At 41.2% G+C, this 17878-nt stretch overlaps 1 protein-coding gene across 8 annotated transcripts in view; it reads right to left on the bottom strand.

The window, feature by feature from the left end:
• Positions 1-17878, bottom strand: part of CBFA2T2 (CBFA2/RUNX1 partner transcriptional co-repressor 2) — a 151514-nt gene that overhangs the window by 119374 nt on the left and 14262 nt on the right. For 4 of the 8 annotated variants that reach the window (XM_064573019.1, XM_064573017.1, XM_054510053.2 and 1 more), the window contains exon 2: positions 217-393. The exons of 2 other annotated variants lie outside the window; for them this stretch is intronic. In XM_064573019.1, coding sequence (XP_064429089.1) covers positions 217-292 — 76 coding nt within the window. In that variant the 5' untranslated portion in view covers positions 293-393. Of the gene's footprint in view, positions 1-216; positions 394-15891; positions 15968-17878 lie in introns of all 8 variants that reach the window. 2 more of the 8 variants (XM_064573018.1, XM_064573028.1) reach the window with 2 other exon arrangements.

Raw genomic sequence — 17878 nt, 5'->3', positions numbered from 1 at the left:
CTTACGCCAAACTCCTCTCTGCCTTTTCATGAAAAATGAATATATTCTGGGACTGGCTCAGTAGGTAGAGCACGTAACTCTTGATCTCGGAGTCATGAGTTTGAGCCCCACAATGGGTGTAGAGATTACTTAAATAAATAAAAACCTTTAAAAAATAAATAACCAGAAAATAAATACTTATTATAAAATATATACAAATTAAATGGTGTAAGGCACCTGGGTGGCTCAGTTGATTAAGCGAATGCCTTCGGCTCAGGTCATGATCCTGAAGTCCCGGGATCGAGTCCCGCATCGGGCTCCCTGCTCAGCGGGGAGTCTGCTTCTCCCTCTCCCACTCCCCGTTTGTGTTCCCTCTCTCGCTGTGTCTTTCTCTGTCAGGTAAATGAATGGAATCTTTAGGGGGAAAAAAAAAATAAATAAATAAATAAATAAATGCTGTATAGTAATTGTACCCAGGAGGTTGAGGAGAATAATTTTTAGTAAGGCTCCTGGATTTAGCAAACTTTACCAAATATATAACAGAGAGCTAACACAAAAAAATCTTGTAATGTAGCTGAGGACTTGAACAAAAGCAGTGTACTGCCAACTTATCTGTAAAATTAGGAAACACTGCAATGATAACACACTCAGATAATGACAGGTGTGGAAATCTGCTTAGACGATCATTCAAATGCACACCTGCACTCACCTGACTATGTGACTTTGTGGCCAAACTCTTACCCAGCAAGCCAGATGAGTAAAATGCAGAACTAGAACTTTCAAGGCCTTCTGACCACAAAGCAGCAGATTGGGATATACTCCTCTCAAAGTGGTATTCAGAGAACAGTCCTCCCCCCAAGGAAATAGGTCTTACACACATACTTCCTTTATTAAAATCAATTTGGAATTTTTATTTGGCCTTACTGAAAAAAGGCAGGAGTACCCACAATAATATATCAGTATCCTATAAGAAGCTAATTTATGGGGCACCTGCCTGGCTCAATCAGAGGAACATGTGACTCCATCTTGGGGTTGTGACTTTGAGCCCCACGTTGGGTGCAGAAATTACTTAAATAAAAAAACTTAAAGAAAAAAGAAGCTAATTTATAATTCTGAATTGGGACTTTGACAATTTAAAACTTTTTTAGGGGTGCCTGGCTGGCTCAGTCAGAGGAACATGTGACTCTTGATCTCTGGGTCATGAGTTTGAGCCCCACACTGGGTATAGAGATTACTTAAATACTTTAAGGAAAAAACTCATTTTTAGTTCTGCCATAAAATAAATTTATTCATCAAACAGAGTTCTGGTTTCATTAAAAAGCTTTCTGGGGGGGCGCCTGGGTGGCTCAGTCGTTAGGCGTCTGCCTTCGGCTCAGGTCATGATCCCGGGGTCCTGGGATCGAGCCCCGCACCGGGCTCCCTGCTCCGCAGGAAGCCTGCTTCTCCCTCTCCCACTCCCACTGCTTGTGTTCCCTCTCTCGCTGTATCTCTCTCTGTCAAATAAATAAAATCTTTAAAAAAAAAAAAAAAAAGCTTTCTGGTAAGGGGGTACCTGGGTGGCTCAGTTGGTTAAGGTCTGCCTTTGGCTCAGGTCATAATCTCTGCATCCTGGGTTCAAGCCCTGCATCATACTTCCTGCTCAGTGGGGAGTCTGCTTCTCTCTCTCTCTCTCTTTCCCTCTGCCCCTCCCCCCAGTGTGTGTTCTCTCTCTCTCTAATAAATAAAATCTTTTTTTTTAAGATTTTATTTATTTATTCATGAGAGACAGAGAGAGAGACAGAGGCAGAGGGAGAAGCAGGCTCCCCGCGGAGCAGGGAGCCCGATGCGGGACTCGATCATGACCTGAGCCGAAGGCAGACGCTTAACCGACTGAGCCACCCAGGCGTCCCATAAATAAAATCTTTTTAAAGAAAAAGAAAAACAAGGGGCGCCTGGGTGGCTCAGTCGATTAGCGTCTGCCTTCAACTCAGGTCATGGTCCCAGGGCCCTGGGATCCAGCCCCACATCGGGCTCCCTGCTCAGCAGAAGCCTGCTTCTCCCTCCCCCACTCCCCCTGCTTGTGTTCCCTCTCTTCACGGTGTCTCTCTCTGTCAAATAAATAAATAAAATCTTAATTAAAAAAAGAGAAACAAAAGCTTCTGGTAGGGTGCCCAAGTAGCTCAGTCGGTTAAGCATTGGACTCTCTGATTTCGGCTCAGGTCTTGATCCCCAGGTCATGAGATAGAGCCCCACATTGGGCTCCTCACACAGCACAGAGTCAGCTTGAGTTTCTCTCCCTCTGCCCCTCCCCCCACTTGCACGCACATACATGCATGCTCTCTCAAGTAAATAAAATCTTTAATTTTTATTTTTTTAATATTTAAGTTCAGTAACTAACATATAACGTATTATTGATTTCAGAGATAAATAAAATGTTAAAAAAAAAGATTCTTTTTCCCTTTCCCCATCCTCTCCCCACCTCCCACCGCCCCCCCCCACCACCCCGCCCAGGAACACTAGACAGCACTTAGCTCTATACTTGGGGGCATTTTATTTTAAAGATTTTTTTTTTTTTTAAGATTTTATTTCTTTGACAGAGACAGACATAGTGAGAGAGGGAACACAAGCAGGGGGAGTGGGAGAGGGAGAAGCAGGCTTCCCACGGAGCAGGGAGCCTGATGCGGGGCTCAATCCCAGGACCCTGGGATCATGACCTGAGCCGAAGGCAGACGCTTAACGACTGAGCCACCCAGGCATCCCTATTTATTTATTTTTACACAGAGAGAGAAAGAGAGAGCATGGGGGGAGGGGCAGAGGGAAAGAGAATCCTCAAGCAGACTCCACGCTGAGTGAGGAGCCTGATGCAGGGCCCAGGACCCTGAGATCATGACCTGAGCCAAAATCAAGAGTTGGCAGCTTAAAGGAGTGAATGACCTAGGCGCCACACTTTGAGACATTTTTTTTCTTTTATTTGTTTCAGGGGTACAGGTCTGTGATTCATCAGTCTTACACAATTCACAGCGCTCACCATAGCACATACCCCTCCCCACTCTGGGGCATTTTAAACAGTAAAATCACCAACAAAAAGACCAAAAATGTGAAAAATATGGGACTAAGTAACCATAAAAAAGACTCGTTTACAATATGAGAGCTGAAGCAAAAGGCAGAGTGTCACCCTGTTCAGCTTCAGCTGGGAATGTGTTAGGGGACTCAAAATTTTCACTCCTCTGATCACATCCACAAATGACCACTATATGTTGACTTGGGGATTACAGATAAATTTTAGCAAGTAGGCAAATCTGCAAATACAGAATCTATAAATTGAGTCTTCTTTTTTTTTTAACTTACTTATTTGACAGAGAGAGAGAGTACAAGCAGGGGGAGCAGCAGTGGCAGAGGGAAAAGCAGGCTCCCCGCTGAGCAGGGAGCCCAATTCGGGGCTCGATTCCAGGGTCCTGGGATGATGACCTGAGCCGAAGGCAGGAGCTTAACCACTGAGGCACCCCAGAATCTATAAATGGATTCTGATTATAATGATAATCAATTGTGTATCATACAATGATTATTATTTAGCCATAAACAGGAATGAAGTACTGAGTCATGCTACAACATGGATAAACCTCAAAACATGCCAGTGGGGGTGCCTGGGTAGTTTAGTCGTTGAGCGTCTGCCTTTGGCTTGGGTCGTGGTCCCAGGGTCCTGGGATTGAGCCTCACATCGGGTTCCCTGCTGCACAGGAAGTCTGCTTCTCCCTCCCCCACTCCCCCTGCTTATGTTCCCTCTCTTTCTGTGTCTCTCTCTGTCAAATAAATAAATAAAATCTTAAAAAAAAAAAAAAAAGCCAAGTGAAAGAAGTTAGTCACAAAAGCCCACATATGTATTTTTCCCCCAATTTTAAATAATGACAATTAACTCAGGAGAGTCTAAATATAATTCAAGTCAAACAATGTTTCTAACACTTTATATGAAATGTCGAGAACAGAAAAATCCAGAGACAGAAAGCAGACCTGGGGCTGGGAAAGGGGAAGATATGGACTGATTATTAATGGTATGGGGTTTCTTTCAGGGATGATGAAAATATTCTGATATACAGTGGTGATGGTTGCACAACCATACATATATACTAAAATCCGCTAAACTGTACACTTTATAAGAACATGGTATGTGAATTATATCTCAATAAAGCTGTTTACCAAAAAAATGCCTATCTTACACATTATTTCCTGACACGCACAGTAGTCATACACAGACAGGACTTTTTCAAATTAATACCCTCCAAAAATATATACTTTATCATACTCTTACCTGGGTGTAACTTAACCAGCTCATTTATAGCAGAGAAAGCATATAGTTAACCCTCCTCTTCTAAGCTCAAAGTTCTCTATTAAGACTGATTCTGGTTTTTCAAAGAATGAACTGAGGGACACCTGGGTGGCACAGTCGGGTGTCTGGGCTTCAGCTCCTGTTATCTCAGGGTCGTGGGATCAAGCCTCTTATCAGGATCCACGCTCAGCACAGAGTCTGCTTGAGTTTCTCTCTCCCTCTGCCCCTCCTGCTCCAGCTCTCCCTCTCTCAAATAAATCTTTAAACAATGGGGCGCCTGGGTGGTGCAGTTGTTAAGTGTCTGCCTTCGGCTCAGGTCATGATCTCAGGGTCCTGGGATCGAGCCCCGCATCGGGCTCCCTGCTCCACGGGAAGCCTGCTTCTCCCTCTCCCATTCCCCCTGCTTGTGTTCCCTCTCTCACTGTCTATCTCTGTCAAATAAATAAATAAAATCTTTTTTTAAAAAAAATAAATCTTGGGGCGCCTGGGTGGCTCAGTTCGTTAAGCGTCTGCCTTCGGCTCAGGTCATGATCCCAGGGTCCTGGGATCAAGCCCCGCATCGGGCTCCCTGCTCGGCGGGAAGCCTGCTTCCCCCTCTCCCACTCCCCCTGCTTGTGTTCCCTCTCTCACTGTGTCTTTCTCTGTCAAATAAATAAAATCTTAAATAAATAAATAAATAAATAAATAAAATAAATCTTTAAAAAGTAACTGATGAAGAAAAAAATTAACTTGTGACAAAATTCTTTTATTTGACTATAAGAACATTTGTAAGTTTGTAGCATGCCCATCTAAGCAACTTCCAGAAGAAAACCACCAGAACAACAAAGGGAGAGAAATGTTACCACTCAAGAACCCACAGTCTGAAAACCCCTTAGTTATTCTAAAGTCATACCCATCTAGCTGGTTACATAAGCAACAGAGTAAGGGAACCACTTCTCTGTTCAAACTCTCAGATTCTGAATTCCAGCAACCTTTTCAAAGATCCAAAAGTCACAATAAAGAGAACAAAAGAACTTTAAAAGGTCATGTAAAGGTCACCTGGTCTACCTAGGTTTCATATCCTTCTATCCTACCCAACCAAGAATTCAGCCTGTATGACTCATGGCAGGATAGTTTTGATTTTCTTAATAAAAGATCTTGAGGTTTCTTAGGAAACATTCCGATTTTTATTAAATGCCAACTATGCGCCAGGCACTGAGTTACACCTAATTCTCTGAATCAAAAAGTAAAAATACCTATATATATTTTAGTGGCCCTATAACTGAAGTCTGCTTCAAAATGTGACAGGTAATAGGGGGGCGGGGGGAGACTAGTGAAATAAATTAGCTCTTAATCCAGAAGATTCTCCAAGTATCATCAACTCCATGTACCATATATATTTGTTTGCTTGTTAATCAGCTGTCTCCTCACTAGACTGAACCCAACAGGAGCAAGGAGTTCCTTTTGATCATTGCTCTAGTGTCTCTAAACTTAAAACTGTACCTGGCACATAGGAGGCACTCAATAAAATTTGAGTTCTGTGAATAAATCATATTTGTGAATGAAGTCAAACAATCAGATGTTTTTCTCTGGCTTCCCTGTATTACAATTTTTATAAAACTTCACTTTAACCTTGCACGTAAGAGGGAGAAATAAAACCACCATGCACTTATTTTTCCTCCATTTTCTTTAAAATTCCTAATAATCGGGGCACCTGGGTGGCTCAGTTGTTAAGCGTCTGCCTTCGGCTCAGGTCATGGTCCCAGGGCCCTGGGATCGAGCCCCGCATTGGGCTCCCTGCTCAGCGGGGAGCCTGCTTCTCCCTCTCCCACTCCCCCTGCTTGTGTTCCCTCTCTTGCTGTGTGTCTCTCTGTCAAATAAATAAATAAAATCTTTTAAAAATAAATAAATAAATAAATAAAATTCCTAATAATCCACAGTTGTTCAAAATCTCCTAAAGACCAATGTAATGGATTTATTTTAGAATTCATGGCCAGGAAGATGAGCTGGCGTGGGGTCATCACTCAGAAAAGGGAAGCTATACATATGGTATAACCCATAGTTTTCATAATGGTTTCCACTTCACGTTCCTTGCTTGGAACCTCGTCAGCTTCATATTTAGTTACTCTGCTTTTGCTCAGGCTGATAAAATTTCCCTTTATCCTCTCACTCTACTGCTTGCTTCTTCTCAAGGAGAGTATAAATATTGAAAAAAAATGTAAAACTTCATCCCATTTTTTTAAAATGTGCTCTTGGCAAATGAGGATTAGTCATCTTAATTCATTACAAAGTCCATGGCTTAACGCAATACATCTCAAATTCTTTTAAGTTTATTTATTTTTAATAATATACACCTAACATGGGGCTCAAATTCACAACCCCAAGATCAAGAGTTGCACACTCTACCAACTGAGCACCAGCCACCCCTGAGAGTCTGCATTTTTAACAAGCTCCTAGGTGATGCTGCTAGTTCCCAGAATATACAATGTGAATCTACTTTCCTCATGGCTAAGATAAATTTGATGCTGCCTGCCCCACCCCTTCTGGTCTAGTTCTAAAAAGTATACAAGTGGACTGCTGCCAAATGAACCTTAAAGGCTCATCATTCCTCTATGCTTTCTGTTCATCAGGCATGGCTTCCTGAACCTTTCAACTGTTTTTTTTTTTTCCTTTTTTAAGATTTAATTATTTTTTTTAAGATTTTATTTAAGAGAGAGAGAATGAGAGAGAGGGTATGGGAGGGGGGAGGGTCAGAGGGAGAAGCAGACTCCCCGCCAAGCACGGAGCCCGATGCAAGACTCCAGGATCATGACCTGAGCAGAAGGCAGTCGTTTAACCAATTGAGCCACCCAGGTGCCCCGAGATTTACTTATTTATTTCAGAGAGGGAGAGAGAGTGAGAGCATGAGTGGAGGGGAGGGACAGAGGGAGAGAAAGAATTTCAAGCAGACTCTGTGCTAAGCGTGGAGCTGGCTGTGGGGCTCAATCCTACAAACCTGAGATCATGACCTGAGCCGAAACCAAGAGTTGGGACACTCAACGGACTGAACCACCCAGGCACCCCTCAACTGGCTTTTTTCTTAATCATAATTGGGGATCTTCTTTGAACCCTCCCAAATGCTGGCCACACAGATCTCTTAAACTGAAGTACATAAATATGAAGTTAAACCTTAAGTTTTCCCTGCACACAGCCCAAAGGTATGATAACTATTTCTGAAACAACAATGTAACACAAGTTCATTTTAGTTTGTAGACCCAGATGAGATGAAATTATGTACATAACCAGTTGCTCCCCTATATAAAGTGGCTTACTCACTTTGCTATTTCTTTGTTAAACATCACTGGATTTGAAAATTAAACTTAGTTTGAATTTTAACCCAATTCTCCAAGGAACCAAGCCCTAGTACTGAGAGGTATTTTCCTAGATATTAGTTTTCTTATCTGTGAATAGAGATAAAGGTCATGCTGCTTTCTAGCCTCACTTCCAAGAATCTATGACTCTAGTGTCTATATTTCCCTCTTATTCTTCCCTTTATAGTATATGAGATCTATGAACTTTTATTTGCTCTTTTTTGCCTAATGAAAGGCCCTTTTGCTTACTTCTCAGCTCTTCAAAGAGAAGAGCCTGCCATAAACTATATATACATTACTATACTTATCCTTACAAGGAACTCTGTCAGAGAGGTTCATATAACGAACTGCAAATATCCTGAAGTAACTGGAGTCAAAAATGAAGACTAAGTTTTATTTTCTTTTTTTTAAGATTTTATTTATTTATTTATTTGACAGAGAGAGAGAAACAGCATGAGAGAGGATAGGGTCAGAGGGAGAAGCAGGCTCCCCACTGAGCCGGGAGCCCGATGTGGGACTCGATCCCAGGACTCAGGGATCATGACCCAAGCCAAAGGCAGTCGCTTAACCAACTGAGCCACCCAGGCGCCCCAAAGACTAAGTTTTAAAAACCCAGGGCACCTACCTAGTGGCTCAGGTGGAAGAGCACGTGACTCTTGAACTTGAGAGGTCGTGAATTCAAGCCCCACATTTGGTGTAGAGATTACTTAAAATAAATAAAGGGGTGCCTGGGTGACTCAGTCGTTAAGCGTCTGCCTTCAGCTCAGGTCATGATCCTGGGGTCCTGGGATCGAGCCCCACACTGGGCTCCTGCTGGGCGGGACGCCTGCTTCTCCCTCTCCCACTCCCCCTGCTTGTGTTCCCTCTCTCGCTGTGTCTCTCTCTGTCAAATAAATAAATAAAATCTTTAAAAAAAAATAAATGAATAAATAAAAAAGTTTTTTTAAAAAAACCTCTAAATTATCTTCTCAGTGCCAATCCAATAAAAACACAAACCGCCAAAATGTACACTTTTTATTATCCACTTTGTTGTTATCCTGACCAGAGTCAACACCTCTAAGCAAGTTTAAAAAAACAAAAACAAAACAAAACAAAAACCTGTGCTTAGGTGTATGTGACTGGAGAGCTATAGCTGAGGAAAAGCAATCAATTAGCTCTTCTCCTAAGTCTCACCAGCTGTGTTTTCCTGATGACACAGAATCTGTCCACCTGCTCCCACAGATGGTACAGCTGCAGCTTAAGTAAAACACCTGGTTCTGTACATCCATTCCATGCAGTTTGGTAGAACAATGCTAGCTGCAGATCAGGCAAGCCCCATCAGCATTTTCATTTATTGCCCAGATTAAGGCCAACTACAGGATGCTAAATATGCCTTTCATTCCCAAGCACAAATACAACAGTGTTAAAGAAGTTACAATAATAATGTCAAAGAATTAAAAAAGGAATTAATAAATAATAATGTCAAAGAACTGTTATAAAGTGTGACAATCCTAAATTAAATTTGGTTGTCATTAACCACTTCCCAAATTCCTTAATTTAGACCATTTATAGTAAGATAATCCTAGTAAAATAAGCTCAACCACCAGCAGCCAGTACTTTTTCTTAAGAATGGTAATGTCAGTGTAGTTAATGTGCTGAATGAATGGATACTGCTAAATTAAAATGTGAAAAAAATAAAAATTAAAAATAAATAAAATAAATAAAAAATAAAACTCATGTGAGAAATAAGACTTTCTTCCGAATTTTACATTTAAGAAACTTTACAACTGAGAAATTTTTTATTCTCCCCATGTGACCTTAAATCAACTTCTATCAGAGGAATTTTCTCCCCATTGAAGAAGATTCATCAATATAGGTAAACTAAAAACAGTGATCAGTTCCTGTGCAAAAAAACCCAGAAATACTCATGAGGTGAAACATGATTTCATGCCATAGTCCATGAGTTAGTTTGAATGTTGCAAAGTTATACTTTTTAGAGTATTTGATGGCTTATGGAGAAAATGGTATAAAATACTGGAAATTAGGGATATCCCAGGAATACAGTAAACTACAGACAATGAGAGGTTGGTTACCAAAAGACAACATAGCATTACATGGTATATAAAAAGTAATCAGATTCAAGTTACATACCCTTGGGTGAAAAATAAAATCAAACATCAGTCCCTCCTCCCTATCACAGCTAGGATTAAGTAGTCTCTCTCCCTAATACTTTCTTAAATATCTCCATTTATCACTTTTACCACAAAGTGTCCTATAAGTTTTTCTTCCCTGTAATGCTTCCTCTATCAAGATTTAGATGGTCTTTTGTCAGATTTACACCCTCTAAGGCAATCGTTCCCAAAGTCATTTTTAGACCACCTTTAAGAGAACTACTTAGGAAGCCTGAGGAAAATGCAGATTCCTGGGCCCTACCCCAATCTCCAGTATTTAAATCTCTGGGAGGTAAAATCCCAGGAGCTACGTTTAACAAATTTCTCAGATGCTTGAGGTGCACATCAAAGTGTACCCTGCATATGGTAATTTTTCCCTCATTAATCATTATTTTAATGTAAGCCTACATTTACCAGTTACTCGACATTATTCAGCTTCATTACTCTGGAATTCTGAAACAAATACAAATTCGGTTCCTGTTTGGTTTGTCCTGTCTCCAGCAAGAGTCTACTTCATTATCTCCCCAATTTGTCTCCTCAGTCCCCTGACTGGCCCAAAGCAGATCTTATGCAAATGTTGAACGTACCCAACAAAGGCAGTTTGATTTCTTTTTCCTTCTGATGAAAATATTAACAGCATGGGAATTTGATTATAATTTGATGAATGCCTCATGAAGTTAGATATCAAAAGCAAAATACACAATCTGTCATATGTATCAGTTTACAATGGTGGGGGGAAAAAACCCACCAAAATATCTTTGTGGCATTAATGAGCTAAAAACTGCAAAGACTTCTATAATTTAAGCCTGGAGAGTTTGATCCACCTGAAGTTTTTCTACCTCTATGTCACCAATAGAAGAAGGGACCTATTTTCATTTCCAGTACAGTTCCATCCAGTTATAGGCTCATTAATTCCTCTTTCTACTATCAGACAGATGGAGAAACATCATCTCCTACAACCACAGGTAACAGGTGGATCTGCAAGAGCCAACTGCTCCAAAAATGGATGACCTTGCACTTTCTGAGAAAGGGAAAAAGATCTGAATGGTGCCTGGCAGCCTCATGAAGCGGTCAATCATACCAACTGCCTTTTTATAGAGCATTTGGAAAGTTCTCTAAAATGAAAGGTGTGATCGCTTTAAAGACATCTCACTACTAACACTGAACAAATCAATACTGAATGTTGCTGTCGTTCATAAAATCTGTTCCAAGGTACGTAAACAACTGAAGAGATAAATGTCTTTGCTCTTGTTTAAAGCAAAGATCTGGCAGAACAGTTTTGTGGACTTTCCATCTGACCAGAAATTATGAAGACCGCAAAATATTATGTATTGTATGATTCCACTTATGAAAAAACACTGAACATTTGTGTATTACAGATGTATGCAAAGGTATCCAAAAAAAGTCTGGAAATACAAACTTTCAGTCATGAGGTAAAAGGGAATTTTTACTTTTTACTCTGTCACAAATTTTTTGGAAGAATGTCTTAAATTACTTTTGTAAAATATTTTTCAAAACTTTTACTGTCAAAGCAGAATACTATAAAATAAATGATCAATCATTCAACGTGGCTGAGAAATAGAACATGGTAGCTAACACAGTCTATATATTGCTATGGAGTCTTATCTCTTCTACCTTATCAGAGAAGACAGGCCCTGAGTGAGTCAATTCAAAATTCATGCAACCTGTTTCCTCAACTATAAAGTGTAGGTGGAAATACTACTCAATTCCCAGGCTGTTTTGAGCACTGAATAATATATGTGAAATCCCCAAATAAACTATTATTTTTCAAACTATGTATGTATTACAAACATGCTTTAAAATACAATGCGAGGGGCACCTGGGTGGCTCAGTCGTTAAGCGTCTGCCTTCGGCTCAGGTCATGATCCTGGGGTCCTGGGATCGAGTCCCGCATCGGGCTCCCTGCTCAGTGGGAAGCCTGCTTCTCCCTCTCCCACTCCCCCTGCTTGTGTTCCCTCTCTCGCTGTGTCTCTGTCAAATAAATAAAATCTTTAAAAATAAATAAATAAGGGGCGCCTGGGTGGCTCAGTTGGTTAAGCGACTGCCTTCGGCTCGGGTCATGATCCTGGAGTCCCGGGGTCGAGTCCCACATCAGGCTCCCTGCTCAGCGGGGGGTCTGCTTCTCCCTCTGCCCTCTTCCCTCTCATGCTCTCTGTCTCTCATTCTCTCTCTCTCAAATAAATAAAATCTTTTTAAAAATCAATCAATTAATTAATTAATTAATTAATTAATTAAAAATACATGCGAGGGGCGCCTGGGTGGCTCAGTCGTTAAGCGTCTGCCTTCAGCTCAGGTCATGATCCCAGGGTCCTGGGATTGAGCCCCGCATCAGGCTCCCTGCTCCGTGGGAAGCCTGCCCTTCCCTCTCCCACTCCCCCTGCTTCTGTTCCTGCTCTCGCTATGTCTGTCAAATAAATAAATAAAATCTAAAAAAATAAAATACAATGCGAAACACTATATGGTTAAAGCTTTCTTCAGATATTCACAATGTACTTTGTACATAGTTTATGTATAAAATACTATATACAAGTCATAATGAACTCCTAAGGTCATTATAGCAATGATCATTTTACACAGAGTAACAGACACAGAAACTATGGTAGACTAGACTAAATCTACACAAAGTCTAGTAAATTTCAGTCACAAATCTTTCAAAGAAGTACCCAGGAACTTTCTCAATAAATAAATTCCTAAAATTTTACCTGTCAAACAGCTCTCACAAGAATAGAAGAAAAGTCTGTACAATCTAAATTCTAAATGAGGAGCTTTACAGGTACTCAAAGAATGATGAAGAGAATTTATCTATTCCCCCTATTTCACTCCAAAGGCCATGTTGGGTCCAACCTCTATTTTCATTCACCATGTAATCTGTATATTCTACTATCTACTCAACATCATCTACCCTAACAGACATCTCACATACAGAAAAGTCCTCTGTCAAATTCTTGGTTCACCATCCTATCCCAAACCTATCTGGGGTTCCTAATGTCTCCCCAAGTCTTCTCTAAAATCAGTAAATTAGCAACTTAGGCCAATTATCTTAGAGTCATCCTTGACACACAACCTCCCCCCCCCATATTAAATCCACTGAGGGAAATCCTATCAGCTATACTTTCAAAATATCCTGAAACCAACTATTTCTCCTTACCTCCACTGTTAACATTCTAGTCCAAACCACCAACCTCCTCTCTCTTGTCTTACAGTAATAATTTTTTTTTTAAGATTTTATTTATTTGACAGAGACACAGCAAGAGAGGGAACACAATCAGGGGGAGTGGGAGAGGGAGAAGCAGGCTTCCGGGGAGAAGCAGGCTTCCCGCAGAGCAGGGAGCCTGATGTGGGGCTCAATCCCAGGACTGGGGGACCATGACCTGAGCCGAAGGCAGATGCTTAATGACTGAGCCACCCAGGCACCCCAGTAATAATTTCTTAATTCACATTCATACTGCCACTCTTGCTCCATTAAGAATGTTTTCCTCCAAGAGGAGAGTGAGCTCTTTAAAAGGTAAAGGAGAGGGCGCCTGGGTGGCTCAGTTGGTTAAGCGACTGCCTTCAGCTCAGGTCATGATCCTGGAGTCCCGGGATCGAGTCCCGCATCGGGCTCCCTGCTCGGCAGGGAGTCTGCTTCGTCCTCTGACCCTATCCCCTCTCATATGTTCTCTCTCTCTTTCTCTCTCTCTCAAATAAATAAATAAAATCTTTAAATAAATAAATAAATAAATAAAAGGTAAAGGAGATAATGTCACTCTGCTCAAAACCTTCCAAAGGCTTCCCATCTCATTTAGAAAATCCAAAATCCTTTCAATGACTCTTAAGGTCCTCCATGGTCTGGCCCTGTTTACCTCCCTGAGATCAGCTTCTACCACTGTCGCCCTTACTAAATGTGCTCCAGTCTTACTAGCCTTCTTGCTGTTTTGTGAACCTATCAAGCATGCTCCTACCTCAGGGTTATGTCATTTACTATTTACTCCCTTTGCCTGGACTCCTCCTCTCCCAGATATCCATATGGCTAGCTTACCCCCTCCAGATCTTTGCTCAAATGTCACTTCATCAGAAGAAGTCTTTCTCAACCACTCTAATAGCACTATCACCCTCTTCTAACACACCCTTTCTACTTTACTGCTACCTAACTATATTAAACATGAAATATATATATATTTAAAGATTTTATTTATTTGACAGAGCACAAGCAGGGAGAGCAGCAGGGAGAGGGAGAAACAGGACCCCCGCAGAGCAGGGAGCCAGACATGGGGCTCGATCCTAGGACCCTGGGATCATGACCCAAGCCAAAGGCAGACACTTAAATGACTGACCCACCCAGGTACCCCTATAAAATATATTTTTAATGACATTAAATTTTAAGATCTGTGAGAGGGCTTCATTTTGTTTACTACTATATCCCTCAGACCTTGTACAAAATAGAGGCTTAGCAAATGTTAAAAGACTGGTAAGAATGTAGAATAAATGGAATTCTCACAGACTGCTGATGCAAATATAAACTGATACAACACCTGGAAAATTTTTTGGCAGTATCTACTAAAGCTAAACATATACACAATTAATGACCCTCCAATTCCACTCCTAGGTAAGTACCCAAAAGAAAGACACACATACATATACCTAGACATAGAAGAATGTTCCCTGCAGCGTTATTCCTAATAACCCCAAACTGGAAACAATAAAAATATCCATCAGCAAGAGAATGGATAAATTTTGGTCTATTTTTATAGTGGAATTCTATACAGCAATGAGAATGAATTATTGGCACAAGAACACGTGTCATTACTCTTAAGCAAAAGAAGCCAGATACAGAAGAAAACACAATATATGACTATTTATATATACTGTTCATTTTTTTAAAAAGGCAAAACTAACAAATGGTAAAAGAGATCAGGATATTGGCTACCCTGGGGAAGAGGGAGGAACAGTAACTGGAGGGTGAGAGGTGGGCTTCTGAAGTAGTTGTGTTAATGTTCTATTTCTTGATCCGGATAGCAGTTACATTAAGTATGATCACTTTGTGAAAATTCACTGAGCTGTGCATTTAGGGTTTTTTTGTTTAATAAAAAATTTGCATAAAGAGAAAAATTACAGGAAAAGAGAAACACTGTCAAGCTATCTTCCAAACAGCTACTGCAACTAATATTTCATTTATCTTTTTTTTTTTTTAAGATTTATGCATTTACTTTAGAGAGAGCAGCACAAGGCGGGGGGAGGGGAAGGAGGAGAAAGAAGAGAGAAGCAGACTCCTTGCTGAGGGTCGAGTCCCACTAGGGCCTGAGATTATGACCCACAGAAATCAAGAGTCTGAGGCTCAGGCCACTGAGCCACCCAGAGGCCCCATTTATCTTTTGAACATCCTTCTATTGGAACTCCTGGGTGGCTCAGTTGGTTAAGCAGCTGCATTCGGCTCAGATCATGATCCCAGGGTCCTGAGATCAAGCCCCACAATGGGCTTCCTGCTCCGTGGGGAGTTTGCTTCTCCCTCTAACTCCCTCACCTCTGCTCATGCTCACTCACAGGTTTTCACTCTCTCCCCCAAATAAAATCTTTATAAAAAAATAAACATCCTTCTATTAACAGCTATAGCAAAAAAATTTTTTTTACTAAAAAATTATTTTCAGGGCACCTGGGTGGCTCTCAGTTAAGTAGACGACTCTTGGTTTCAGCTCAGGTCATGATCTCAGGGTCATGGTATCAGGCCTCACAACGGGCTCCATGCTCAGCAGGAAGTCAGCTCGAGATTCTCTCTCTCCCTCTCCCTATGCCCCTCCCCCCCCACTTGCTCACACAAGCACTCACTCTCGCTCTAAAATAAATAATTTTTTTTTAATTACTTTCATTTAAAAATATAATTCACAACTGGGGCACCTGGGTGGCTCAGTCGTTTAGGCCTCTGCCTTCAGCTCAGGTCATGATCCCAGAGTCCTGGTTATCAAGCCCTGCTTTGGGCTCCGTGTTCAGCAGGGTTCCCTCTGCCTCCCTCTCCCTCTGCCACTACTCCCTGCTTGTGCACGCGCGCACCCTCTCTCTCTGTGTCAAATAAATAAATAAAATCTTTAAAAAAAATAAAATAAAATCCACGATTAAGTGAATTATAAAGCCATACCTTCAGCCACCTATAAACTTGAATCCAAGTGTTGAGAAAACGAATCCAAAGATGCTTTTTCACTATGCCATACTACCTAGATACAAGAACGTAACAGAAAATTTTACTCAACTGTTACTGACAATTCTTTCCACATAAGTTTCTTTTTTAAAATATCATCCAGGGTAAATTTAATAAAACCTGAAGCCTTCTTTTCCTCCTTAATCTCTGGGATCAAAATCAATCTGTCATGTTCTAGTATTTAATTAGCATGGATTGTCTGGCCTGTTTTCCCTGGAATCAAAAAGAGGGTTCACATGTAAACAGGACTGATCTGGCAAATGAATAAATAAATATACAAAGAGATCCTTTTCCTAAAACAAGTTTGTGCTCTACACTGGGCTAAACCCTCACACAATAAATTAACTCTTCAACAGCCTCCAAACTCAAAAACTGAAGTCAACCAATTAAGCCCTAATGGGATACCAATTTCCTTTTTTTTTTTTTTTTTTAAGATTTTTATTTATTTGGCAGGGAGAGAGAGAGAGCACAAGCAGGGGGAGCAGCAGGGAGAGGGAGAGGGAGAGGGAGAAGCAGACTCCTGCCAAGCAGAGAGCCCAACATGGGAGACATGGGACTAGATCCCAGGATTCTAGGATCATGACCCGAGCCGAAGGCAGACGCTTAACTGACTGAGCCACCCAGGTGCCCCCCAATTTCCTATTTTTGATAGAAGTTTAAATAAACCCCTCTAGATTTATACAAATCCCTATCAAGCATCCAGATAATCCTGTCACACTTAGTTCCAAATTGGCATTTATGAATATGTCATACAATCAAAAAAGCTTTGATTACTGCATTTAGAGCTTTCACTGCCACAACCAACATGTACTTTTAAAAACTGGGAAATTTTGGGGTGCCTGTCTCAGTCGGTAGAGCATGCAACTCCTGATCTCAGGGTTGTGAGTTCAAGCCCCACACTGGGTGTAGAAATTACTTTAAAAAATTAAAATCTCAAAAATAAAACAAATTTGGAGAATTCCAATTGCTTTAAAAATGGAAATGATAGCCTTAATTAGAAAAGATGACTGATACGGGGTCCTACCGGTTAAGCACCTGCCTTTGGCTCAGGTCATGATCCCAGGGTCCTGGGATCGAGTCCCACATCGGGCTCCTTGCTCATTGGGGAAGCCTGCTTCTCCCTCTCCCTGCCGCTCCCCCTGCTTGTGCTCTTTCTCTGTCAAAGAAATAAAATCTTTAAAAGAAAAAGGTGCAGCTCCTGGGTGGCTCAGTCATTAAGCGTCTGGCTTTGGCTCGGTTCATGGTCCCAGGGTCCTGGGATCAAGCCCTGCGTCAGGTTCCCTGCTCAGTGGGGAGCCTGTTTCTCCCTCTCCCACTCCCTCTGCTTGTGTTCCCTCTCTGGCTGTGTCTCTGTCAAATAAATAAATAAAACCATAAAAAAAAAAAAGGTGACTGATAAACTAAATTTGATCTAACTGCTGTCTCCAAACTTTGCATGTCCTAATAATTAATCTGCAGTTATCCCTTTACCTGCAGCCACCAAAACAAATAAGCAATTGCTAAAGGTTGTTAGATACCATGTACAGTGTTATCTGGTCTGAGGATTTTCTTAGGAGTCCTTCAATTTATTGTCTTTTAATTCATTGAACCAGAGACTGTGGAATGAGAAGGACTTCAAAGACCCTTTATCTTTTGCCTTTCCTGTACTTAGAGCATTCCTTCTCAAAAAATCTGTGTACTACGCAGACGTAATAGGTGTTGAAAATGAGTCCAGGGCGCCTGGGTGGCTCAGTTGGTTAAGCGACTGCCTTCGGCTCAGATCATGATCCTGGAGTCCGGGGATCGAGTCCCGCATCGGGCTCCCTGCTCAGTGGGGGTCTGCTTCTCCCTCTGACCCTCTTCCCTCTCGTGCTCTCTGTCTCTCATTCTCTCTCTCAAATAAATAAATAAAATCTTTAAAAAAAAAGAAAAAAAAAAAAAGAAAATG

Source organism: Mirounga angustirostris, unplaced genomic scaffold (genome assembly GCF_029215605.1).
Source record: "Mirounga angustirostris isolate CCGP_5_RB_7025 unplaced genomic scaffold, mMirAng1.0.hap1 SCAF_10, whole genome shotgun sequence".
Taxonomy (NCBI): domain Eukaryota; kingdom Metazoa; phylum Chordata; class Mammalia; order Carnivora; family Phocidae; genus Mirounga; species Mirounga angustirostris.
This window is presented reverse-complemented; position numbering and strand designations above follow the sequence as displayed.